This window comes from Polypterus senegalus, chromosome 1 (assembly GCF_016835505.1).
Source record: "Polypterus senegalus isolate Bchr_013 chromosome 1, ASM1683550v1, whole genome shotgun sequence".
Taxonomy (NCBI): Eukaryota; Metazoa; Chordata; class Cladistia; order Polypteriformes; family Polypteridae; genus Polypterus; species Polypterus senegalus.
This window is the reverse complement of record NC_053154.1, coordinates 95597435-95625116: the sequence shown is the minus strand read 5'-3', so window position 1 is coordinate 95625116 and position 27682 is coordinate 95597435. Positions and strand designations below refer to the sequence as shown.

The 27682-nt window shown below is 39.6% G+C and overlaps 1 protein-coding gene across 1 annotated transcript in view; it reads right to left on the bottom strand.

The window, feature by feature from the left end:
- The window catches only part of luzp2 (leucine zipper protein 2), a 708607-nt gene that overhangs the window by 98406 nt on the left and 582519 nt on the right, over positions 1 to 27682 (bottom strand). Inside the window, exon 9 of the mRNA XM_039753635.1 lies at positions 20858 to 21022. Within this exon, the coding sequence (XP_039609569.1) occupies positions 20858 to 21022 (165 nt within the window). The remainder of the gene's footprint in view (positions 1 to 20857; positions 21023 to 27682) is intronic.

Here is a 27682-nt window from a genome sequence, read left to right as displayed (position 1 = left end):
GGCCCTTTCTAAATATTCTGCTTAGTAATACACTTTACTTTCCATATGTGTCTACTGAAACAGACTACAAATGCATCAAACATTGGCATTCATAATCATCTGCTTGCAATCACATATCTATCCATGACTTTTTTAGCTTGACTTTTATGTTTCAGAGTTGCATGTAGTCAGTATTGGTCCTGCATGATAGAATGGGTTTCATTTTGTCCTCATTCCTAATCCTGCTGGGACATCCTTCAGCATCCTGCTTCTGTAATTTGGCACAAGTCGCTTTATAAAATGAATGAATGAATGCTATGAAATATTAAATTGAGCCAGTCATGACTATTAATATGAATATTATGAGACGCTAGAGTATACAAAAGGAAAGGAAAAAACATCATTCATCAATAGGTTGCTAAATCTCTTTACATAACAAGTATACACTAGAAATAGTAAATAACATGTCCATAATAAAAACTCTTTCTGAATTTGCCAGTCTATTTCAATTGATTTTTTGTTTTGTTTATTTTCATACTAAAAGGAAAAGAAAGTTTCACTTTGTAATGTAATGATGAATAAACAGCTATGGGCTCTAATTTGTGTGGTAACAAGTATCAGGGATAATTATCATTTTTTATAATTTTGGTGGATTTTATTGTAATATTGGTGCTAATTACTTTTACTTTTGTTTTACTTTGTTTTCAATGTAATCATACGTTCATGTGAATGTCGTACAGCTTAATGATTTAATGTTAATGCATGACGACAGTTGTGAAAAGTCACATAGGCTGTCATTTGTTTTTTTTCGCCCACCTGCTTAGTTAGCCATTATCGCTGCTGAAACAATTATTGCTCAAGCAACACTTTTAAGCATCATTTTAGCTAACTTGCCTTTTAAGATTCCCAACCTTTTACTCCTTTGTTTATGGTTAAGCAGCTGCATTCACCGCTTTTTACTGATTCTTCTTTCCGTAACAAAATTGCCAGTTATTAATGTCAAAGAAGACGCATTCACGATTGACTTGGTCCTGCATGCTGCAAGAGCCACTGCTTGATGTTCTGCAAGTTAAAGCACCTACTGTGACTGTGCAGCAGCTTGGACTAAGCACAACCACAACAGATCACTTATCCTGTTTCTTGACATTGTAATAAGTAAAGAACATTATGCTTGTCACAGTAAAAAGAAAAAATGCAAGTGCCTTAAATTAAAAGAGAATGTTCTTCCAAAATTCTTACTAGAAAACCTATAAAGGTGTGCCTGTTGCTTTTAATTATACGAGGGGGTACCCAAAAATAACCGGAATTGGAAAAAAAGTTATTTTTTAATAATTTTTACTTACTGAAACTGTACTCTACTTCAAAATACTCTCCATGTGAATAAATGTACTTGTCCCAATGGTTTTCCCACTGGTGGAAACATTTTTCGAATTGCAGAAGTGGAATGTTGTCCAATGCCTACAGCGATTTTTCTTTGCCTTCCTCCACGTTACAAAAACACTTTCCCTTTTGTTGTTTTAAAAAACGGGAACAAGAAAAAGTTGCACAGAGCAAGATCAAGTGACATTTCTCCTTCTTTGAAATGTGAAAACCACTCGCGTGTTTTACTTTAAGCTTACTCTTTAAAAGCAGTTTCAGGCATCACTACAGTTTCAGCAGCTGTTTTCCTAAAGGGTTAACAAAATTTAATGCAGACTCACTGTTCTTTATGATTACCCATCACAAAAATCGGAGAACACGTTTAATAAGCAAGAAAAAAACTGACACGGAATGCCGTATGAACAATACAGAGCAACGCCACTTGGTAGACTGCCACAGAATACTGTAAATATTCTATACCTAGCAGTGATATTCACAACTAAGTCTAGATTGCCACGGCAGGTACAGATTCTGGTTATTTTTGGGTACCCCCTCATACAAATTGAATAGTTAGCAAATTTGCAGAACATTTTAGGTGTGAAAAGCAATTATCGTCATGTCGTTGAAATTTAGCACATTTATTCTTAAAACACAAAAATATTTTGTGCACCTTCAATTACTAATAATTGTACAGTTTCAAACTTTGCATGAGACCGGCTGCTTCAACCTTTACATTTTACATACTGTATGTTTGTCTTCAACTCATTTCACAGGTATCCTTACAGTAAAACACCTGCAGTGGTGTGCATTCTGCATTGGACCCTGCTTGATGTGCTGCCTGCAGAAGCAGCTCTTGTAGCTGTGTAGCAGCTTGGATGAACCTCAGTCACACCACATCACTTCTCCTGCTCATTGAAATTGTTAAAGTCTAAAAAGGAAAAATACAATCAACTTAACTTACACAGAAATGGATGAAAGAGGAAACAAGCTCCCCAACAGTGGCTCATTATTCATACAGTAAAAACAACCTCATAACTACATCATATGCAGACCATAACCATTCAGTATTTCTCTGATTGTATACTTTATCGGCAAACAAGCAAAATGACCTGCTATCAATCAAAGTCAGATGCATTCACCAATTTTAGCATGAGACTTCAACACAGATTTTATATCTTATGGAGTACTTTACAAAAATTGTTTAAGAATCTCGAATTACAATTAGCAATCAACACTCAACAGCCACAAACTAAGAATAGCATGTCAATCTTTTTAATTGTTTCATCACTGGAGATGGAATCTACCGTCTATGAAAACTATTTCAGCCTTCACAAGCCAATTTGGACTCTACTTTCAACTACATGGTCCTGTAAAAGTGTATTTTATATACTTAATTAAAACATGTAATTACAGGTAGTCCCCAGGTTACGTACATCCGACCTACGACATACAAACGGGGCTGCAGCTGCTATGCATGCGCTTCAGTAACTGCATCTTCGGTCTAGGGACGCTGCAAGCGGTGGCTGGATGGAGGCTGGAGAGGGGCGATTTCGCTGTTCGCGCAGTGTAGTATCCCTCAGCCGGCTCCCAGCGGCAAGTGGTTTTACTGCCTGCCCACCACACACAGCTGCCCCATTCGTTCTAGGTGGGCGGCTGGTAATGCTGCAAGCGGTGACCCGGTTGTGGCTGGATGGAGACGGGGGTCTTCCCAGACTGTCTTAAGACTGCTGTAGTTAAACCCCTACTTAAGAAGCATAATCTTGACCCCTCGGCTCTTGAAAATTTTAGACCCATCTCTAACATGCCTTTCTTACGTAAAGTTCTGGAGAAGGCAGTCATTATGCAGCTAAATGACCACCTCAATAAACATGCTATTCTTGATAAATTTCAGTCGGGTTTTAGAACAAATCACAGCACAGAAACTGCACTTGTTAAAGTAGTAAATGATTTGCTGGTGAATGCGGACAGAGGCCATTTATCTGTTCTCATCCTCTTAGATCTGAGTGCTGCATTTGACACCATTGATCATAATATTCTTAGAAATCGTCTTAGTCAATGGGTGGACCTCTCTGGCAGTGTCTTAAATTGGTTTAAATCCTACCTGACAGGGAGAAAATTCTTTGTTAGTTGTGGTAATTACAACTCAAAGACGCATGATATCCGATATGGTGTTCCACAAGGCTCTATCCTGGGTTCGCTGCTCTTCTCAATCTATATGCTTCCGTTAATAGCACCTGATGACCCTGATTCTCTGGATTCACTAACACAATGTCTGACTTGTATCTCAGAATGGATGAATAGTAACTTTCTCAAGTTAAATAAATAGAAAACTGAAATCTTAGTAATTGGCAATAATGGATACAATGAGGCTATTAGAAATAAACTGGATACATTAGGATTAAAAGTCAAGACAGAGGTAAAATGCTTAGGGGTAATTGTTGACTGTAATCTGAATTTTAAATCGCATATTAATCAGATCACTAGGACAGCATTTTTTCACTTAAGAAACATAACAAAAGTTAGACCTCTTATATCACTGAAAGATGCTGAGAAATTAGTTCACGCGTTTGTTTTCAGTTGACTGCGCCACCACCACCTACTCAAAGCATCATGATGCTCCAACAATGATGGATGGATCAAAAGCCAGAAGTCTACGTGACCATCATCATCAAGTCCTTCCATGAGAACCCTAAATCCAAAGAGGACTGTTTCATTTATGTTAGGTAGAATGCCCAGAGGGGACTGGGCAGTCTAATGGTCTGGAGTTCCTACAGATTTTATTTTTTTCTCCTGCCGTCTGGAGTTTTTTTTGTTTTTTCTGTCCACCCTGGCCATCGGACCTTACTCTTATTCTATGTTAATTAATGTTGACTTATTTTATTCTTCTTACTGTGTCTTTTATTTTTCTATTCTTCATTATGTAAAGCACTTTGAGCTACTTTTTGTATGAAAATGTGCTATATAAATAAATGTTGTTGTTGTTGTTGGATGAATTTGATTTATGCAGGGACGATTCCAGTTCGGCGCAAACATTCTCCATGTCTTCAGTTCACACACTTCTCGATGGTCCGGGATTTTTCGGGTGATTTTCTATGTAATAAACTGAATAAGTTATAGCATAATGAAAATTACATAATTATATCTGGCCCACCCTATACATCAGATGTGCCTTCCTGCTGTGATAGCTGTACAGTGCTGTGCAGAAGAGCTCATCTTAACCTTTTGTCTTCACCCTTCAAGAATGTCTCTGAAACACAAATCTGATGCAAGTGCTGGTGATATAGTAAAGAAGAGAAAAAACATCACCATTGAAAATAAAGTAGAAATAATAAAAAGGTCAGAAAGAGGTGAAACTCCATCATTCATTGACAGAGCACTGGTTCTGACTTACATATAAATTCAATTTAAGTACGAACCTACAGTCACTATCTCGTACGTAACCCAGGGACTGCCTGTACATTCTATTATTACTATCACCTTTTAATAAGACTTACTGCTAAAAAGCATTTAATAGAAAATTGTGGTAACAGTAGAGTCAATAGAAATTTCTAAATGCTTGACCATTCAAATGAGTTAACTAAGTCTCTGAATACCCAGGAATGTGACATTTTCTTACGTGTTTACCGCCACCACGACATGGCTTTAATTGGCCTATAGACTCAAAAGCACATTTACTAGGAAACAAGTGCTTTAACTTAATTCAAATGATTTATGATATGCGCCCTTACTCTGCCTTAAGAGTAACAATAATTGTGACAGAAGAAGGAGCAGCAGGATTTTAGATAATAGATGAGTGAAGAAAAGGGTTAGGCCATTTAGAAAAAGTATCCTACCCTCTAAGTACCATTTTCTGCTACAGCTAAGGAAGAGTCCAATGAAAGCATGTCTCTTCAGAGCTGTAGTGCCCTGGCATTATACCTAACTTCATTTGCTTTTGTTGAACTTATGGTTCTCATGTGTGATGCTCTTCAAGAACTGTCATAGCTGTCACTTGCTCTTCAAAAGTAGCCTGTGCCACATCATGGCACAAAAATAATCATGTTTAGGGTGTCCAAATCTAGTGTATAACAGTCATGAGGACTGCTTATGGACCAAAAGATGCAAACTATTTGTAAGGCATTACACGATTTAATAAAAAAATCAATTAAGAATGTTTTCTTTGGAAAACACTTTGGAGGTGGACAGACACCTGTAAAAATAGTAATACTCCGAATTTGCTGATGAGCTACTGATATATTTCACAGTATTAGCCCAAGAATACAAACCCATTACAGGAGGAAACTGAAGCAGAATTACTTTAGTTTGACATTGACAGCCATCAAACTGCTGTGTGGACCTTCAGGCAGTATTGGAGGCAGATGGAAAAACATGTATTGGATACACTAAATGAGCTGCTGAAAGCAATGAATGCAATTCCCATGTCTACTGCAGAATGAGAATGGGGATTTTTTTTGTAAATGAACTTGATTTGCACAGCAAATCATGCTTTCCTTAATACTGACTATTATACTGTAGCTGCTTTCTCTAAATATTGTCATCCTACCTCTGAGAAAATTTAACCCCATGCCATATGTGAGGTATTGATTTGCTAAAGAATACAAAACACTTTTGACATAAATAGCAAAGCAAGGAATAGGGAGGAGGATGGCAAGGCAAATTTATGTGCACTTGTTTTTGATCTCCTTGTTTTCTGACTTCAGCTTTGGTATTTACCTCATATTTATATCTTGGTACTTTCATTCTTCTTGGCATGACAGTTTTTGCGTTAAATATTTTTAAAGGTAGGTCTAAAACCTGTCTGAGCTGAGTTTGGGCCTTGACAGCCTGTGACGAGACAGACTATGGGTACCTAGATGAAGGTAAAGTTCTGATTTAACTGGTGGTTTTGAGGTCTGCACATCTTTTATTCCATACCTCGTGGATTTTTCTGGCATATACTGGTGGAAAAAGGCACCCCTTGTATTTTATCGTTGATTCATCCACAGACAAATCACGGCCAGGCTGATAAAATTCTTTATATGTGGGCTCAACAAGGTCTAGTAAGGAATACATTTTATACATGGATTTTACTCTGGCTCACCCCTCAGGATTTGCTACTGGTTATCACAAAAACGAATAACACTTTGCAGAAGCACATATCTGTCATGTAACATAACCTGTTCAAAGACACCAGGGGACAGAGCATTTTTGGACCATTGCTCCCTAAAGTTATATTGCCAGTCTATTTGGAATGTCATGAAGGCCTTCATCTAGTCTTTTGTTGAGGGCTTCCACTTTCAAAAATTAGAATATGGTGCAAGTGTGGCACATGAGTCAAAAAATTACTTGGTGTACCTATTTGTCTTGTTTGACAGTAGCTCAAAGGCAACCTCAGGAAAGTATAGCCTGAAGTAGTCCAGTGGCTGTTAATCCAGCAGCAAGACGTGCCATCTTGTGAATTCTGGTAGCCAGCTTGGCTCCCATGGATTGTTGTCTGGGTTTTCCTCTCAGGTAAACTTTGCCATAGGCACATCAGCTGTGCAAACGTGGGGCCGATCAGCTGGAGCCTGATCAGCTGATGCCAGTTTCTCACTCTCCTGTTTGATCTCCTGATTACTTGCAACATAGTCCAAAAAGTCAGAGTCTGACTTTTGCAATAATATGCAAAACGTCTGCTAAATATTTTGCATTTTGCGTTCACTTCGCTTTCTCACCAGATGTCAATGCCATTTCTGCTTTTGTTTACACTTTGCTACTTAGGCACATGCAGGCATTAAATGTCAAGTCAACTAGTCTAACATTCCTCCAAGCAAAGAGGGTTTTGGTGAGGCTGACCTTCGGATTAACCCAAAGAAATGCTTCTTTGGATTGGACGAAGCCAAATATTTAGGCTACCTAGTGGGCCGGGTACCGTGAAGCCACAATACTCCAAAGTGGATGCCCAAGATGTCCGAGAACCAAGAGTTAAGTGTAAGTCTTTCTCGGCTTAGCAGGTTACTACCACCAGTTTGTACTTCAACTTTCTAAGAGAGCAGCGCCCTTGACTGATTTGACAAAAAAGAGGGCCCCGAACATTGTGGAATGGACCAATTAGGCAGACACTGCATTTCGTGACGTGAAGCAGGCCCTTATGTCAGCACCAGTCTTGAAAGCTCCTAACGTTTTGTCACCATTCATTCTCCAGGCAGACTGTTTGGACACAGACCTTGGTGCCGTGCTGAGCCAGAGCGTCAACGGTGCTGAACACCCCGTCATTTTCCTGAGTCGGAAATTACTGGAACGAGAAACCAGGTATTTGGTGGTGGAGCGGGAGGCCTTGGCGGTCAAATGTGCGGTTATGCAGCTGAGGTACTATCTCTGGGGCCCGGGAGTTCACCCTTGTTACAGATCATGCACCTTTACAGTTTTAGGGGTTCTTGTCACACACATGCACATGGAAGGCAGCTAAAGGGCTTGAATGAGTGTAATTCCATGCCAGACCAAGGTGTGGAAAAACTAAATACAGTAATCCCTCCTCGATCGCGAAGTAAAAACCACATGCTTGTATGGTTATTTTTATATATTTTAAGCCCTTATAAACTCTCCCACACTGTTTATAAATATTACACAGTTATACAGCATAATCCCTTTGTATTCTCTTAGATATTAGGTAAGTTTCATTGAAATTATGTATGTAAACACACTGTTTATATGCAGTAAAACCTAAATATTATTTTAAAGATATTGAGTGTCTCCGATATCACATATGTTACAGCCATTACGATAGACAGGCCACCAGCAATAAATCGCATACAATGCAAGAAAAATTGTATACAGTAAATGTGTGTACAGTGACACTAAATGTACGTACATGTACTAAGTACTGTAAGTAGAAAATTAATTATGGTTACTCACCAACAATGACACGATGACTTGTCCGATAATGATGAGTTTAATTTTACTGCACAACAAAGGAGAGCGTTACAGCCCTTCTAAAGGAGCCCCTTCAGGCGACTGTATAGCACCGCCATTATTCTTCTTCAATCCAAATCCCTAAAGCAGATTCCATCCAGACTACTGCCTTATTACATCCACTTACAACTTGTTTTGCACCCTGGTTAAAAGGACACTGCGGCCGTAGATCTTATATTTCTTTCCTACTTTTTACTTGAGAGAATGTCACGTAAGACTGGCCTCACTGTGCACATCCAGGCTTTCTCTGACCACCAAAGAGCTTACAGAGAAGCACTAACTGCTGCTAAGAACACCCACTATGGCAGAATAATAGAAAGTGGCCACGATAACCCAAGGGTTTTGTTTTCTGTAGTTAATAAACTACTCGAACCTGCATCTGGCCCAACTACCTCTTCTACTGAAGTCTGTGAGGATTTCCTCCACTTTTTCCGTAACAAAATTAAAGATCTAAATAATTCAACTAACATAAATACATCATCTGTTTATATCTCTCCCTGTTTTCCCACTCCATCCAGCTCCTTCTCTAAGTTCTCACCAGTCACATCTGCTTTGTTAATAACCTGCTTTGTAAGATGAGGCCAACTACTTGTGTACTGGACCCCATCCCCAGCACACTACTTAAATCCTGCCTTCATGCCATAATCCCGACTGTTACAACAATAATAAACTCATCCCTTGACACTGGCTCTGTGCGCTCACTTTTAAAATCGCTTCTGTAACCCCAATGTTAAAAAGTCTGGTCTTGATGCTGACAATCTTAACAATTTCCACCTATTTCCCACTTACCTTTCCTGTCAAAAGCTCTTGAGCGTGTTGTAGCTTCCCAGCTCACCAACTACTTAACTCTAATAATTTGATGGAACCCTTTCAGTCTGGTTTCAGGGTGCAGCACAGCTGTGAAACTGCTCTGCTACGGGTAACCAATGATTTGCTTATGGCAGCAGACTCTGGACAAACCAGCATATTAATTCTGTTAGACCTCAGTGCAGCATTTGACACTGTCAGACATGACATTCTACTGTCCAGAATGGAGAACATGCTGGGTATCTCTGGCACTGCCCTCCAGTGGTTCAAGTCCTATCTGACTGATAGGCAAGAGTTTGTTAGTCTTGGCAACAGCAGATCCAGCTCGCGCCAGTCACACAAGGAGTTCCTCAGGGCTCTGTCCTGGCCCTCTTCTCTTCTGTATTTATATGCTTCCCTTGGCCATATTATTCGTAGCTATGGACTGGGCTATCATTTTATGCAGATGATACTCAACTCTACTTCAATGTTAAAAGTGGAACTTCATCAGAGCTTTCTCAGCTCACAACCTGCCTTAGTGAAATTAAAACCTGGATGGAGCAGAACTCTTTAAAATTAAACTGCAACAAAACTGAACTCCTGCAAATTGGGACTAAAATGCAACTTAATAAAATGAGCTCCTTCCCAGTCCATCTTGGTGGTGATCTCATCAGACCTGCCTCTACTGCAAAGAATCTTGGTGTCATTTTTGATTCCTCCCTTTCTTACTCCACCACATAAATCACATTAAGAAACTTTCTTACTTTCACCTCCGTAACATATCCGTGTTCGCTCCTTCCTCTCCTTTTCTAATGCTGAGAAACTTGTCCATGCTTTTATCACATCCCGCATAGATTATTGTAACTCGCTGCTGGCAGGTGCCCTTCTAATCTTATATCACAGCTCCAGCTTATTCAAAACTCAACTGCAAGAGTCCTTACTCGAACCAGCAGCAGCGAGCACATCACACCCATCCTGCTCCGTCTTCACTGGCTCCCTGTGTCTTACAGAATCGAATATAAAATCCTACTAATAACCTACAAAGCCTTAAATAACCTCGCCAAACTACATCAGTGACCTTCTCCATCACTATGTGCCTGCCCGCCCACTAAGGTCCTCTGATTCTGGCAATCTTGTTGTGCCCCACACTAATCTACACTCCATGGGTGACAGGGCCTTCAGCTGTATAGCGCCCAGACTCTGGAATGACCTACCGAAATTAATCAGGTCAGCTGACTCCATGAATTCTTTTAAAAAACAACTCAAAACTCATCTGTTCAGGAAGGCTTTTAGCTCTACTTGACTTCATTCCCTTCTCTCAGTTTACCTCTCTGTCAAGATGCTCATGTAACCTGTGTGTGTGTGTGTGTAGACCATCAATTCTGTTGTCTGTTAGGCTTTCTCTGAATTTACTGTCTTAATCTTCTTTATTTATTTATTTGGTTTGTACTATGCTATATACTGTATCCCTGCCGTTCTTTCTTATATTCTGTAAGTGCCTTGAGCATGGGAAAGGCGCTATATAAATAAAATGTATTATTATTATTATAGCAAGAGACGACTTCCTGGTTAACACCGCATTCAGCACACAGGAACTTAATTGCGTGCTCTGATTGGTTAGCTCCTCAGTCATCCACCAATAGCATCCCTTGTATGAAATCAACTGGGCAATCCAACTGAGGAAGCATGTACAGGAAGTAAAAAGACACATTGTCCGCAGAACCTGCGAAGCAGCGAAAAATCCGCATTATATATTTAGTTATGCTTACATATAAAATCCGCGATAGCGTGAAGCGCAATATAGCGAGGGATTACTGTACCCCAAAATCTCCAAAATGTCTTGACGGTTTTTGATTGAAACTTGGTGACATTACAGAAAAAAGAAAATTGACTGAAATGTTTTTATATTTGCTGATATTTATTAATCTTATCCTAACTTACATGCTGCACTGACAGAGGCTTAGTACAAACAAAAGGCACAGCAGAAGCAATTGATAGCAGCACCAACTGAAAGGGTGGAAGGAAGACTGAAGAAGAGGTAGTGTACTGGACAAGGGAAACAAAGACGTAATCATGTTTGCCATCTACAGTTAGGTATGAAATGGAAGAAGAAAGTTTGGTGAAACTCAAGAAAAATGCATAGCTTAGTGATTAGAAAGGATACTATACAGCTCCAGGGATGGTGGAAGCCTCTTTGCTCAGTTAGAAGCAAAAAGGAAGGGAGAGAGTGTCACTATCTGATCTGTGCTAGAATTAGAGGCAGTATCTGCCATCGCAACTGTTGGAGCTCAACAACACAACCTTACATTAGACATCACAGTCATCAAACAACTTGGACTCCTCCTTCGCCGCCGCTACGTCCATAGGGGGTCTGGTCAGCGGTTTGCTTACATCAAGACTGGGAGCTCCATTCCGTCCTTGTGGTCAGCAGCAACTCGCTCCGTCGCAGCCCGAACATGTCATCCGAGCACCATCAACATGGAGACTAAAAACGGTGCCCGGCGATGGTCTAGGCGAGATGGAAAGCCTGGAGTGGATTTCAGCTTTCTTCGTCCTCAGGTTAAAAGCAACACCTCGCTAAACATCAAAGTTGAACTTTTTAATGTTCAGTCCTTGACAAATAAAACCTGTCTAATTTATAATCAATTTGTAGACAGGGGGATTGACATTATTTGTTTGACTGAGACCTGGCATAAATCTGAGGTATACTCAGTTTTCAATGAGTCCTGACCTCCTGGGTACACCTACCTCGAAAAGGCCCGCAGCTCTGGACGTGGCAGTGGTCTGGCTGTAATCCATCGAACAAGCTTGCAATTATCACTTCACCCTCTTCCAAAATTCTCAACTTTTGAATGCCTGGCAATTAATTGCAAGCATCCACTTTTTATCACAATACTTCTTATTTACCAACCACCAAAACAACACCCTGATTTCATTATGGAAGTGAATGAGCTGCTCTCATCTTTCAATACAACATCATCAAATGTACTTATTCTTAGAGACTTGAACATTCATGTGGACACACCCTCTAATTATTCTGCTGCGCAGCTCTTAGAGCTTCTGAACTGCCTAAATCTGAAGCAACTTGTTGAGGTCCCCACTCACAGCAAGGGCCATACCCTCAATTTAGTCATCACTGACTCAGTCCTCGTCTCTGACCTCCAAGTATTTGATCTGGTTGTTTCCGATCACAAAATTGTCTCAATGGATCTACCCACATATTCACTGTACTCTAAACCACAGCGCTGCATCCTCTTCAGGAACTTGAAAAACATAAATTTGACTGATTTAAATACTGACATTAGGAACTTTTCTATTGCTCCACACCTTTCTTCTGTAAATGAATTAGTCGATTATTACAACAATGGGCTCCAGAACATCCTTGAGGCCCATGCTCCAGTTAAATCACGAGTGGTCTCTTTTGTAAAATCTGCCCCGTGGTTTACAAGTGAGCTTTGACAGATGAAAGCAGTTGGGCAAGCCCTTGAGTGGCGTTTTGCTGCAACCAGTTTAATGGTCCACAAACTAGCTTATTGGGAACATCAAAAAAACTACTCCAGAGCACTGACCACTGCCAGATCTCAATATTATTCAAATTTAATCAACAACAGTCCTGGAAATTCCAAACAACCTTTTTCCGTAATAAATCATCTACTCAATCCTTATATCTACGCCTGTAATAATTCCACAGAGGAGCAGTGCAATAATTTTATTGAATATTTCACCTCTAAGGTAGACATCATCCGCTCCTCATTGTCTCCAGCCCTCCATTGCTGGATGTTTCCACATCAAAGCCAATGAGCTGCCTCTCCCAGTTCCGCTGTACCACAGTTAAAGAAGTTGAGGGCATCATACAGAGGATGAGGCCTTCAATGTGTTCATTGGACCCCTTTCCTACTCCTCTGGTAAAAGCTAATATATCAGATTTAAGCCCTCTCGTTGCTAATATAATTAATCACTCTCTCCAGAGTGGCTTAGTCCCACTGGCCTTGAAAACCGCAATTATTAGACCTCATTTAAAAAAATCCTCTTTGGATCCTGAAGTGTTAGCAAACTATCGTCCGATCTCCAACCTTCCATTTTTGTCTAAGGTTTTGGAGAAGGTTGTTTTGCTCCAGCTTCAGGATTACCTCAAAAAATCCAATCTGTTTTGAAAAATTCAAATCTGGCTTCCAAACTTTTCACAATACAGAGACAGCCCTGGTCAGAGTCAACTCCTGATGGCTGCTGACCAGGGCTCTCCATCACTCCTTATCCTTCTGGACCTCACTGCTGCATTTGATACGGTAGATCATAATATTCTCCTTCATCTTCTTCACTATATGATTGGATTTTCTGGCTTTGCTTTGGGGTGGTTCGAGTCCTATCTTACTGATAGGGCTGAGTATGTGGCCCTGGGGGATGCTAAATCTTGTACCCACACTGTCACCTGTGGGGTCCCACAAGGATCAGTCCTTGGGCCGACCCTTTTTAATATTTATATGCTACCCCTGGGCCACATCATCCGCAAGCATGGAGTTTCATTCCACTGTTATGCCGATGATACGCAACTCTATGTGAGACTGGATTCGACTTCTCTTACACCTTCATCAACTCTTTCCTCTCGCTTGGATGAGACTGAGGCCTGGATGTCCAAGAACTTCCTCAAGATGAACCGCACTAGAACTGAAGCTCTTTTAATTGGCACCCCCCATCAACTTTGTTTCTCTGTAAATTGTATTTCCTTTTCTGACCATACTACTACCCTCTCCCCTTCTGTTACAAATCTGGGTGTCAAGTTAGACTTCCATCTGTCATTTGAGGCATATCCATCACCTTTGTAAAATTGCATTCTTTCATCTATGAAATATAGCCAAACTCCGTCCCTACCTTGCCCTCTGTGATGCTGAAAAACTGGTTCATGTCTTTGTTTCATCCAGGCTGGATTATTGTAATGCACTCCTCATCGGGATCCTTAGCAAAAGCCTTCAAAAGCGCCAACAAATTCAAAATAGTGCTGCAAGAATCCTGATGAGGGTGCGGAAATATGAACACATTTCACCAATCCTTCGGTCACTTTATTGGCTCCCTATCCACCTCCGTATCTAATACAAACTCTGTCTGCTCATTCACCAGTGTATCCATGGAAATGCTCCACAATATGTGAAGGAACTCCTAATACTACAATCCACTGCAAGAAACCTCCGTTTTTCAAATACAGTGGAACCTCGGTTCACAAATGTCTCGGTTCACGTACAACTCGGTTCACGCCCAAAAAGTTTGCCAAACTTTTGCCTCGGTTCACAACCACACACTTGGTATACGAAGAAGCCAGTTTCCCTTGCCTGCCTGAGCTGAGTTGAGCTGAGAGAGAGAGAGAGAGAGAGAGAGAGCAAGAGCGAGCGAGCCATGTGCCTGCTGGGGAGGGGGAGATTGCTGCACATGTTTGCCTGCCTATCTGCAGGCAGTACGTGCAAGCGAACCATCCCCTAATTCCACTCCGGCACAGGCAGGCTGAGAGAGAAAAAGAGAGAGAGAGAGAAAGCAAGCGAGCCGCGTGCCTGCAAGAGCCCTGTTCATTGTTCTCAGTCAGATGTGCATGCATTACCTGCACTCCCTTTATGCTCTACAGTATTTTGTGTGCTTTTGCAGTTAACTATGGCTTCTAAGCAAGTGAAGAGTGGTGAGAAGAAAGTTTTGAAGAAAATTGAAATCGAAGTAAAGAAAGAAATTACAAGAGGTGGAAAAACTGTTTACCAGTTTACTCATTTACCAATTTGAGAACCCTCGTGCTTTCAAGCAGCACAATGTAAACAAAGCCAGACTGCCAGTAATGTGGAGGGCAAACACGAAGGGTTGGGTCACAAAGACTTTCTTTTGGAATGGCTGCATGAGGCTTTCGCTCCCACCAGCTAAACAAATAAAAACACCAGAAACCCAAGAAATCACAAGAGAGAAAACACCTGAAGGAAAACACTTCATGCCAGAACTCGACTCATGCAAGGTTAGTTTTCTTGGTGGTTTTTGTATTACGGATTTTTTAAAAGTTAATTTTTCAGTTCGTAGCGTGAATTGTTGCAATGTTACTTTTCTCTTTTTTTAAATGTTCGCTTTTTTCCTTGTGCTTAAAACTCATGAAAGTGTTTACAGATGGAGTTGTTCATAGCGCGATTAGTTGCAATGTTAATTTTCTCTTTTTTCAAATGTTCCTTTTTTTCCGCTGTGCTTAAAACTCATTTTAAAAAAAGTGTTTACAGCGATCTGGCTATAAGGCTATTAGCATTAACTCCTGCAATGTTTTTTGGTTGCTTGTGGTTGGTTTTTAAAGTTCAGGTTTCTTCTAATGTTCCTTTTTTTCCACTGCTTAAAATTCATTTTAAAAAAACTGCTGCACATGCTGCTGACAGAGGGTGGGTTGTGTGTGTGTGTGTGCTACAGAGAGAGAGTGAGCCCGAGCAAGCAAGCGCAGAGAGCGAGCGCGTGGCAAGCAATCACAGAGAGAGAGAGCAAGCACGTGCTGCTGACAGGGAAGGGAGGGGGAGGTGTTAAGGGGTGGGTGGTGTATGTGTGTGTGTGTGTGATACAGAGAGAGAGAGAGAGTGCGAGCAGGCTGAGCAGGGAGCCTGAGTGTTTTGTGTCAGTGTTATTCAATGTTTTTACATTAGTTCACTATTACACTGTGCATTCTATTTGTGCTTAATCTTTTCATATATTTACATACAGTTCGTACGGTCTGGAACAGATTAATTGTATTTACATACAATCCTATGGGGGAAACTGCTTCGGTTCACAACCAACTCGGTTTACGACCAATGTTCTGGAACGAATTATGGTCGTGAACCGAGGTTCTACTGTACACACCGCCTTCGCCCCCTCTGTGACCAAGCTTCATACAATGGGTGACCGAGCCTTTGCAGCCACTGATCCACGACTCTGGAATGGCCTACCAGAGAGCCTAAGAACACAGCAGACTGTGGGCTGTTTTAAAAACAGATAAAGACTTTTCTATTTAGGAAAGCATATTAACAAACATGCTAAAATTATTGTTGTTTTATCTCTATTTTTATCTTGCTTTGCCTTTGTTTAAACCTTTTATGTAGCACTTTGAGATTTACTGCTAATGTAAAGTGCCCTATAAATAAAATTAATTATTATTATTATTATTATTATTATAAGTGGTGTCTTCAGATCCAAAACAGTTTGGACAGAATGCATAAATTTACACTTAACAGATCGCCCGCAAGACTACTCCATTGTAATATATATTTGCTTCTACGGACTTTGAAAGGGGACCCCCATCTTGCCCTCCAAAATAGTTCACATCTACATGCACTTAATTTGAACGGGGATGCCACAACCCCACTCCCCACAATTCTTTAAATATTGTGACCAATCATGTTGAGCTTTTGTTCTCTGGGACTGAATCAGTCATAGAGAAAACACACTTTCAAACATCTTTAAAGTGTCCAAGTACAAACTCAGCTGTACTCAATAGCATGTAAGTTATATATGGCTCTAATGCCAGCTCACTTACCCATTATTTTGCCCTCTGTTCAAATCAAACCGCCTGTGGCTCAGCTCCTGCCTCCCTTCAACTGAATGCTGAAGGAAGATGCGTTTGAGGTCTTTTAATTAGAAGGAACTGCCACCAGGGCAAAATAACTAAGAAATTGTCAAATTTTCTGTGTATTTCAAAAAAGATCCATTGCTGAATAAAGCTGCAATACCGTTTCTTCCAAGTCCCAAAATAAAAGTTTATTTGCCTATTCCTCTACCAAAAACTCTACCAGCATTTCAAGAAGCTTCCAAACAGTGCTAGCAGTTATTTTTATCACTTCAAGTCCAAAAGTAAAAACATTCCATTAATTACATGGGCAGCATAAATGTAGAGTTGGTAAACATCTTTGCTGTTTGAGATCACAGTAATTAAAGTAAAATACAATTCAGTGTTAGCAGTTTATTGTCTGCATAAGGCTATTTTAAAAAAACAAAATTAAAATACAAAAAAAAACATAAAAAGAAGTACTTTAGTGAATGATGTAAATTAGTGAAAACTGTAAACATCTAATGATAATACAGTATATACTCAAATTACACCATTCTACTGATTACCCATTTCAACTTAAATGAATACACTTTTCTGTAAGATCATGTTTTGCTGTGACCATCAACAAAAGTCAAGTAACTAGGAAAAAGAATTGATCTACAGCAAAAATGTTTTACTTGGGTGTAATAGGCGCCGCTGCGAGTGGCAGCCTTTCCAGCAGCTCCGTGTACGACTTTGTCTTTCTACCGTTTTCTCTATTTCACTGATCACTCCTACCACTTTCTTTTATGTGGACACTTTTTACTACTTTTTAATTTAATATTGTTTTTTATCAGTATGCTGCTGCTGGAGTATGTGAATTTCCCCTTGGGATTAATAAAGTATCTATCTATATATCTATCTTTCTATGGTATGTTCAAGAATAAGAAGCTCCTGTGACCTAACAATATTAATATTACTTATTTGTCTGGTGTAATTTTTTAAGGGGGTGGCGCAGAGGGTAGCGCTGCTGTCTTGCAGTTAGGAGTGGGTACTCCCTGCACGGAGGTTGTATGTTCTCCCCGTGTCTGCGTGGGTTTCCTCCAGGTGCTCCGGTTTCCTCCCACAGACCAAAGACATGCAGGTTAGATGCATTGGCGATCCTAAATTGTCCCTAGTGATTGCTTGGTGTGTGGGTGTGTGTATGTGTGCCCTGCAGTGGGCTGGCACCCTGCCTTGCACCCTGTGTTGGCTGGGATTAGCTCCAGCAGACCCCCGTGACCCTGTAGTTAGGATATAGCGGGTTGGATAATGGATGGATGGAATTTTTTAAGGTAACTTACAACATTGGAGAAACAATTGGTTTCATTTATTTTGTGTTTACAATTAGAGCACATGAAGGTGAAGCGACTTATTCATGGTCACACAATGTCCATAGCAGGATTTGAACCTGCACCCTCAGGGTTTGAAGGCCTAGGTCCAAAGCTCTATCCATACACCATACTGCCTGCCAAAAATATTAGCCTTTGGTAAAAAAAAAAAAAAAAATCTCCTGAGACATCTGATTAACTGATGGCACTATAACTGAATTAGCACATGTTCCCAACCAACCAACTGTAAATGAGGCCCATTGTCTTCCTGGATAAATTTGGGTAATACAGCTGGTAGTATATCTATACTAATAAAAGGCAAAGCCCTCACTAACTGACTGACTGACTGACTGACTCACTCACTCACTGACTCATCATTAATTCTCCAACTTCCCATGTAGGTAGAAAGCTGAAATTTGGCAGGCGTATTCCTTACTGCTTACTTACAAAAGTTAAGCAGATTTCATTTCGAAATTCTACACGTAACGGTTATAACAGTCGATAACGGTCAACAACGTCCGCCATGTTGAACTTTCTTATTTATGGCCCCATCTTCATGAAATTTGGTAGGCAACTTCCCTGCGCTAACCGAAACTGATGTACTTACTTATTTCGATGGTATGACGCCACTGTCGGCCGCCATATTGAACTTTCCAAACGTCACTAATTCTCCAACTTCCCGTGTAGGTAGAAGGCTGAAATTTGGCAGGCCCATTCCTTACAGCTTACTTACAAAAGTTAAGCAGGTTTCATTTCGAAATTTTACACGTAACGGTCATAACGGTCACCAATGTCTGCCATATTGAACTTTCTTATTCATGGCCCCATTCCCTGCGCTAACCGAAACCAATGTATATACTGATTCCGGTGGTATGACGCCACTGTCAGCCGCCTTATTGACCTTTCCAACGTCCCTAATTCTCCAACTTCCCGTGTAGGTAGAAGGCTGAAATTTGGCAGGCTCATTCCTTACAGCTTATTTACAACAGTTAAGCAGGTTTCATTTCGAAATTCTACGCATAATGGTCATAACGGTCAACAACGTCCAACATGTTGAACTTTCTTATTCATGGCCCCATCTTCTCGAAATTTGGTAGGCGGCTTCCCTGCACTGACCGAAACCAATGTAAGTACTTATTTCGGTGGTATGATGCCACTGTCAGCCGCCATATTGAACTTTTCAACAGTCTTTGTTACTTATGGGCCCATCTTCAAGAAATTGGGTACACGGGTTCCCAACACTAACTGAACCCTACGTACGTACATATATACGTCCATAGCCTGCAACTCGGTCACCGTATGAGGTGGCGTTGGGTCCCCCATCCCAACGCCTCCCACATTGTTGGCTGCCTGCCTATATAAGACCGTCCGTCACTCCAGTCTCTACATTCCCTTCCTTGCTTCGCCATGGGATTCACGTCTCCCTACTGATAACTACAGCCTTTTTGTTTAATCCACGGCTTCTCCGCTGTTTTATTGTTTGTTTATTACAATTATAGTTATTGTATAGGTATTTTACACTTACTTTACATTGCTCAGGTACCCATTTCCTTTATCATTCCAACCCCCATTACCATGTCTATCGAGATGATCACTATCGATCAAAGAACTGTCACTTACCGAGTGGTTTCCATGCCCAGAGATAGCACCTACCTTTTCCATTCTCTTTGTTACATATTGCACGGCCATATCAGGCTCACTCTTGGCATCCGGAGGAACATTGTGTCTTATGTATTGAATGACTGGGACAGGTTCAAGGTGTGGACTGATAACATATCTCCTACACAGGAGCACTATAAGAGTGAAATGCTTAAGCCCTTCACCTATGGTTCTCCATGTGAGTTGATGGCTGCCGCTGAATTGTTCGGTTGTTGCTTTCAAGTGTACCGAAATGGCCAAATATTTTACACCTTTCAACAATGCCTCTTCAACATCTTAGATTCACAGGTGATGATTTGAGTAGTGGACACTTTGATGTTTATGAATGTTTAAACTCTCAAAAGCTGGATGTGATTTTATCGATGAAACCGGTTGTATACTTACAACGCTTGACAGATGCCAAATATCACTTCAACACAACAAATCCTGCAAATACTGTCGTAACTGAAACAAACCATGAAACTCAAACCGATTATGACAGCAGCAATCCAAGCTGTGAGATTTAAGACAAGATTACTGTTCACATGGCCAACTGTATGTTGCATGCTCAAGAGTAAGCTCAGCGCACAGCTTGGTCGTATTACAACTGGAGAGCCGAACTGACAACATGATGTAAAAAGAGATCCTTAACAAATACTTATTGGCATATTTTCCCTCAGTTTAAAAAGGTTTAATTTTCTTCTTAATAAAAATTTTAATGCAGTACTTCGCCGCTGCGAAGCATGGGTATTTTGCTATATTATATATATGTGTGTGCAGGGTTTTTAGTAAACCATAGGGGATGCTGGTAAGCAATTCACAAACTCTAAATATGCTCTGAAGAGGCCATCATCACACAAAAAGGATGTCTTTACTGAAAATAGAGCACACAGGGGTGGAATGAACAGTAAAAGTAAGATAAAGCGAAAGGTCAAATGGCATGAGCCACTATAAAAGAGAGCGTTCCTTAAGCTGTAATTGATTTTTTCTCTTTAGACAAAGCTACAAAATAAGGCTTTGCTATTTGTTAAAAATCCTTTATTTCCCCCTTACCTGCTGTAAGTAATAGAATGCCTGTTTCATATTTTCCACTGCATGTGTGCATTACCAAACAGTGGTAAAACACAATTTGTAGCCTTTATTCTCCAATAAATAATAATAAAAGCATGTCTCTTACCCTAAAATAATATATTTTTTGAAAACAGTGTGTTTTGTATTCTTGGACTCAATTCTCATTAAAAGCAAACATAAAAAAAATATGAATGCTATGGTTAAACTTGTAGTGACTCACCTTTGCCTGTGGTTGTTGGAATGTCACCCTTGAGCTGTTTGTGAGTGTGACCATCATCTTCTCCGAATGCTTTGAAGGAATCCGATTCTCCGTCGAAGGCTGATTCTGCAGTACTGATGACAGACATAGATGTACTGTCTCCTTCAGTGCTTTCAGCTGTGACTCCTGTACAAATGAGAATTAAAATGCTGCTTATCGATAGGTGCATTTCAACTCATATCCAGTCCCCAAGTGGCACATGTATTGTATAATTACAGCAAACGTAGTGTCATTTGTATAAAAGCATGTGTCACACTTTTTAAATCATTTTAATGCAATTGTCAATGTGGACTTTTAAGGTAAAGGGGGCATACAATTTGTCATTGCAAATATTATCACTGCTGTCAAACAAAAGCAACTGATATGACCCAATTAGCAGTCTGAACTTTGAGTTAAGTTTATTGATTTAAACACCGCTTGAGATCTAGTCTGCAATCAAATTACACTTTGGGTGCAACTTACTTCAAAGTCCAGGCAATAAGCCAAAACAGCTTAAGTTATAGCTCGCTGTTGGAAGTCTTACACTTGTGTAGAAAAATTCACTATATGTTTAGCTTTCTAGTATTATCCTTTACCTCCATATATAGATCAGGGGAAGGTTCAAAGTAGATAAATTAGACATTGATTATTTTGACTGAAAACCTCAGCTTAAAGCTGCTGTAAATTGTTTTTTAAAAATCACAGCCAACATAAGAGAGTTTTTTTTATTATTTTAGTTTCTTATGGGTGATAATGGCTGTTTTTATTAGCCTGTGAGGGGAGTTGAAGAAAATTTATGCTCATAAGCAGACTTGACTTATAGAAGTCTTACAAACTGGGACATTTAAAGTGAACGATACAGGAGTGCTAAATGTAGCCCAATATTTAACATTAGAAAACTATATACTGTAAACACCTTAGTGGACAGCTATAAAATAAAATACTAGGATGTTTCAGTTTCACAAGACAGAAAGCAAAATTTGTATCAGAACTGTGTCTTTGCTGGTAGCACAGACGTTGTGATAGATATCACCGCGGAGTATAAGCTGCCCCATGCACAGATTGACATTTCTATTTTAAATTAGTAGCTAAATGCAACAGCAAAGAACTCAGGCTGTTACAGTTTTGGGCACATTGTAAACTGTAGCAAACCATGGTGAAAGAAACTGGCTTGCAACTACTTTTTTCTTGGAAGTACTTGGAAATACTTTTACCAGAATGGGAGTATTTGGGAGCTAAAATGATCAATATGTCTAAACGTTAAGCCTTTACCATCATGCCAGTACTACTTAGTATTGGTGTTGGATCTGAGGGTAAAATACCATTATATATAAAAAAAGTACATATTTTTCATTTAAACTGCACCCTCTGTTTTCTTTATTACAGTTTGAGATGGGATGACATGAGATGAGAATTTATTGCTAAATGCAGAGTAAACAGTCAGTCAGACTCTACAATGAAAAGCATTCTCTGCATGTTACTCCATCCACCAGTATATGCAAAGTAAACACAAGACAGTACAATCAATATGCTAATAGTCAATAGACAATGGATAAGAAAAACAAACTTCCACAATAAGTACAGCAGTGCAATATAATCATATATAATGCAAATAGTACGAATAGTATGTAAACATATAAATCAGATAGTGAGATTGAAACATACAGTATAATCTAAACAGACATGTAATGTAGATATATTTCAAAAGGTGAATAGAGTAGATAAATAAGTACACAGGCCTGTGTCAATACAGTCAGATTTTGTGAGAGAACGGGGTAATAAACAAGAATCATTCACAAGTCTAATTTTCTGCACATAAAAAGTGTTCCTTAGACTTGTAATCCTTGATTTCACACTCTTATAGTGTCTGTCTGATGGTATGTGCATGAATAGACTGTGTTGAGGGTGGATGCTGTTCTTTATAATGCTCTGAGACACTCTGATGACTCTGGCATGGTAAAAGTCATCCAGAGATGGAAGAGCTTTACTTGAAATGGTTTGGGTACTCCTGACCTTCACTGTAGGACTTTCCGGTTCTGTGCAGAGCAGTTACCAACCAGACTGGGATGGCATTGGTAAGAAGGCTGTCTATGGTATCCTTATAAAACCTAACAAGAGTTCTTGCTGTCGTGCCAAATTTCTTTAGCATTCTTAGGAAATAGACACGCCTTTGAGATTTCAGTTTTTTTAAATAATTAAATAATGTTGTGGGACCAGGTAATACTCTCACTAATATTAATGTAGAGAAATTACATTATTTCCACTCTCCATCTCTGCCTTAGCTATGTGCAGTGGTGTATGCTGGTGCCTACTTCATCACCTTTTTTTTCCACTAACTTTAAGGACAGATTGTTGTCCCGGTACCGCGTTACCAGTTTTACCAACACACCCTCCTATAGGCTGTCTTGTCTCTCCCAGTAATCAGTCCAATGACTGTGGTATCACCAGCAAACTAAAGGATACTGATGTTATTCTGGGATGCAACACAGTCATTCGTGAAAAAGGTATTAAGCAGAGGGGTTAGCACATAGCCGGTTTCCAATTCAGACTGCCTGAGGTCTGCCTGTTAGAAAGTCTTGAACCCAATTACAGATGGCAGATAGCATATCAAGTGTGAGGAGCTTGTTCGTCAGTTTTGATGGTATCACTGTATAGAATGCAGAGATGAAATCAATAAATAGAAAACTGACATAACTACCCTTGTTCTCACGGTATGAGAGAACTTCAGCTTACATATTTAAAAAACTTAGCTATAAAATCATTTCATAGAAGGACTAATATTTAAACATAGAAATTATCTTTTGAATAGAAAGTTTATTGCATAAATAATGTTTGAAATGTTGAAAGTGCTTTGTGGGACTTCATTTTTGTTTTGGTTCTTTTTAATAAGTTTTGAGCACTATCAGCTTGCTTCTCTTTGTAATAAATGATCAAAAACAAATGTTTGTGTTTGATCTTATCATTAGAAATAACAACACACTGGCCCACCGAATTGACAAGCTAATTAAACGGGCAGGCTCATTTATGGGGCACACGCTGGACCCCCCTGGAAGTAGTAGCAAAGGAGATAATTAAAACAAAACTGAGTGCCATTGTGAAAAATGCTCTGTATCCTCTCCATGACATGCTAACTATGGGGACTTTCTGCTAATTAATTATTCAGCAGACGTGGGTCAAGAACCATTACAGGGGCTCCTTTATACCAACAGCAATATGCCTGCAAAATGCCTCACTGTGACTACTAAATCAGAAGTTTTCTTTCTTTTTAAAATTTGCTTTCTTTTTTGTCATTCTGGGGTGTGTGCGACCATAGTGTGCATGCATACTGTATATACTTATATATCCATGTATGTATGTATGTATTTGTTCCTTTAAAGAGCTTCTGCCAAATTCCCCTATGGGGACAAATAAAGTTCTATTCTCTACTTTTTCTACCTTAGTTATTTGCTAATGGGCAACTACCAATAACTCAGTTATATATGGGCAGCCTGATGTTGCAGAGGTTAGTGTTGTTGCTGTCCAGATCCAGTTTTGTCATATGGTTGATATCTGTCCAGGTTTTTATCCAGGTACTCTTTCTTTGCACATCAGAAAACATGTGAATGTTTGTGATTTGGCAATTCTAAATTGTGTGAATGTGATTGAATGTACCTCATCCACTCCTGATTTGTGCCCATTTCTCCTGGGACAGACTTTGGCTCCCCACAACACCAAATTGGATTAAGTAGGTTTTAGAGTGTTACGTTGTGTGAGTTACTTAAATAAGCACGGTAAGTAACCAATCAATTAGTTCACTACAACATGGAAATAAGAAAAAAAAAAAAAAAGTCAAATCATGGATTAAATAATATCCTTAGTTATTGATTTGACATGTAATTATGAAATTATGTCATCCATGCATCTATTATCTATTATATGAATGTGTTTATTCCTTTACAGGTTTGTTCTGAGGAACTGAAGCTTATCCCACCAGCATATGGAACAAAACTGAACCCAATCCAGGAAGGAACACTGGTCCATTTTCTTACAGACAGTAAATTCCGGGAAGATTTATAGCTGCCATTCAACCCAAGGTTCATGTCTTTGAGATGTCCGAGAAGAACTATCCAAACACTCAGAATACATTGTCATACACGTGTGCATGGGAGGCAGCTAAAGGGTTTGAATGAAGGCAATTCCGCACCAGACCAAGGGGTGGCGGAGTGTGCTAATTGCTTCTCTTTTTCCAATGCAGACCGGTTAGGGAAATTCTGTCTGGCCCCAGTGACATCACTTCCGGCCCCGATGATGTCACTTCCTTACTTTAAACGTGCCATCTTTGCCTCAGCAGTTAGTTTTGTTTTGGACTCCAATCTGTACACAATTGTGCAATCAATTTACCATTTAGCATCTGAGTTCAAGTATACGGGAGGCTGCCCCAAACCGTTTTGTGGCTCTTTGTGTAACTCAGCACAAATAGTAAGAGATTCAATATTCAAATTTGGATCTTCAGCATTCTTAACAGCATGTCCCATGGAAAAACATTTTTATAACTGAATAGAGAAAACATAACTCAGTCAATCAGTCAGACATTTTTTAAAACGCTAAAATTTGCAAAATAAATAAAACACTAGAATATTACTTTGCAAAAATCATGACATTAAAATTAGAATATAAAACACAGTAACGAATGTACTGAGAAATCGACAGAAACTAAGATGTGATATCAGAGAAAAGTCAGAGTCAGTACAGTAGGTACAGACTATTTTAAAATAATTTCATTAAACAATACCAGGTTTAAAATACAAACAACCAAAATGGTTTTGTAGGTAATTTATCTTATTCTATGAATCCTCACCATAATTCATTTGTTCCTCAACTTATGATATGACAGTGATGAATCTGTAATGAGGATTGAAAAACTACAGGCTAACCTGGCAGGAAGAAAAGGGCAGGTTGGATCACAGTATGAACAAGACAATAATCCATCACTGAGATGCTGACTGCACATCTGTGACCTGTGCGATGGAGTTTTGAAATAAGACAAGCTTTGTTAAAACAGAATCAAATCACACCACACTCCTGTGTGTATAGGTGGTCATCAAATGATACTTTGCTGCACTAGATATAATAATAATATGTGTATTGATGCAGATTAAGATTCATATACTCTATCGTTGCAAAACAGCTGGTGTTTCAGGTAGGAAAGCTTAAAACTTCCATTTAGAATTAGATTAAAATATATCATATCTTAATTGACATTCTTCTGCTCTATTTAGCCTATGCCATTGTAAATGTCTTACACCACCAGCCACTCTGAAAGTGCTGTAATAGGGTTCTGCAATTTTGTGGAGGTTTTAGATTAGATTAGATTAGATAAACTTTATTAATCCCATGGGGAAATTTAGATGTATGCAGCAGCAGAAACATAAAAAAAGGATAAATATTCACAGCACAAAAAATACAGTGTCACCCATGTGCGATTAGGAGGCAGCTAAAGAGACTGAGTAATTGTAATACCACATCAGACCATGAGGCACCGGGGTGCACGGACTGTCTTTCTCAGTTCCTTGGAGACCCTTTTCGGGAAATCTCGCCAGGTTCACTTCGGGTTCCAGGCCCCCTTGATGATGTCACTTCTGATCCTGACGACGTTGCTTCCTGTTTTGGGCCCTTTGATGATGTCACTTCCTCTACAGGCCTTTAAAGCTGCCATTTTGCTTCTAGTTAATTATTTCTGTTTTGGACTCAGTCTTGTGAACAACTCTGTTTGAAATCTGAACCTTTTGCAGCCAGGGCATATTATACGGGTGGCTGCCCCAAACCGTTACGATGTCTGGTGTTCTTATTTATCACAACAGCCAATCTATCAATCAATCCATCTATAAGAAAATAAACATAAATACATTTTTAAATAAATGCGTATTGTGCTGATATTTCAAAATTGCATTGTAAAATGAAGATAACAGGTGCTCCAGGAGGAAGCATTGAATTGCCTGATAGCGATGGGTAGAAGAGACCCCCAGAGATGCCTTCTTAGCACACCATGGAGAAAAGAGCCTGTGGCTAAAAGTGTTCCAAGAGAGCACCTCCTGGAGTTGATGGAGGGGATTTATCATGATGGCATCCAATTTTGCCACCATCCACTTTTCTATAACAGCTTCCAGTGTCCAGGGTTTGCCCAGTGATGGTTAACTTGGTTGTGCCTAGAGGGGTCAGCATGACATGGGTTGAAGTGTTTTTGATTTTGATTTATTTGATTTACTTTATTAACTTGTAACTATGCCTGACATGGGGCATTTTTCAGGGGATCTGTGTATGGCTCTTACATATTTAGCCTGTGATACACTGAGAATGAGTCAGGTGGGAAATATCATTGCCAAGACCCCAAAAATGCAGAACACAGGGCCACCCAAAGAAATGGACTCTAAACTAATAAACACTAAGTTCCACCTGAAAGATTACTCTGCATATGAAACCTATCCAAAGCTGGGTTTGTATTAAGAGATACAGTTATGAATGATTCTTAAAATATATATCTGCCTGAGCACCACATTTAGGGGAATTTAAATTACAGAAGTGAATTTTATCACTACCTTAGAGGCAATCTCTTCAGAAACGATTCAGTGCTCTAAGAAAAATTACTGCTTGCCTCTCCTGGCCAAGATGTCGGGAATTGTTTATTGGGTTAGTGATGCGTAAGAGGGAAACCTCAAATGTCCACAATTTAGTGAATATTTTAATGGCTAACACTGCACACCAGAAATACTTTTTAAAGCAGTAAATTACAGCTAAAAGCTACTGTTTTTATTCACAGAAAAAAAACTG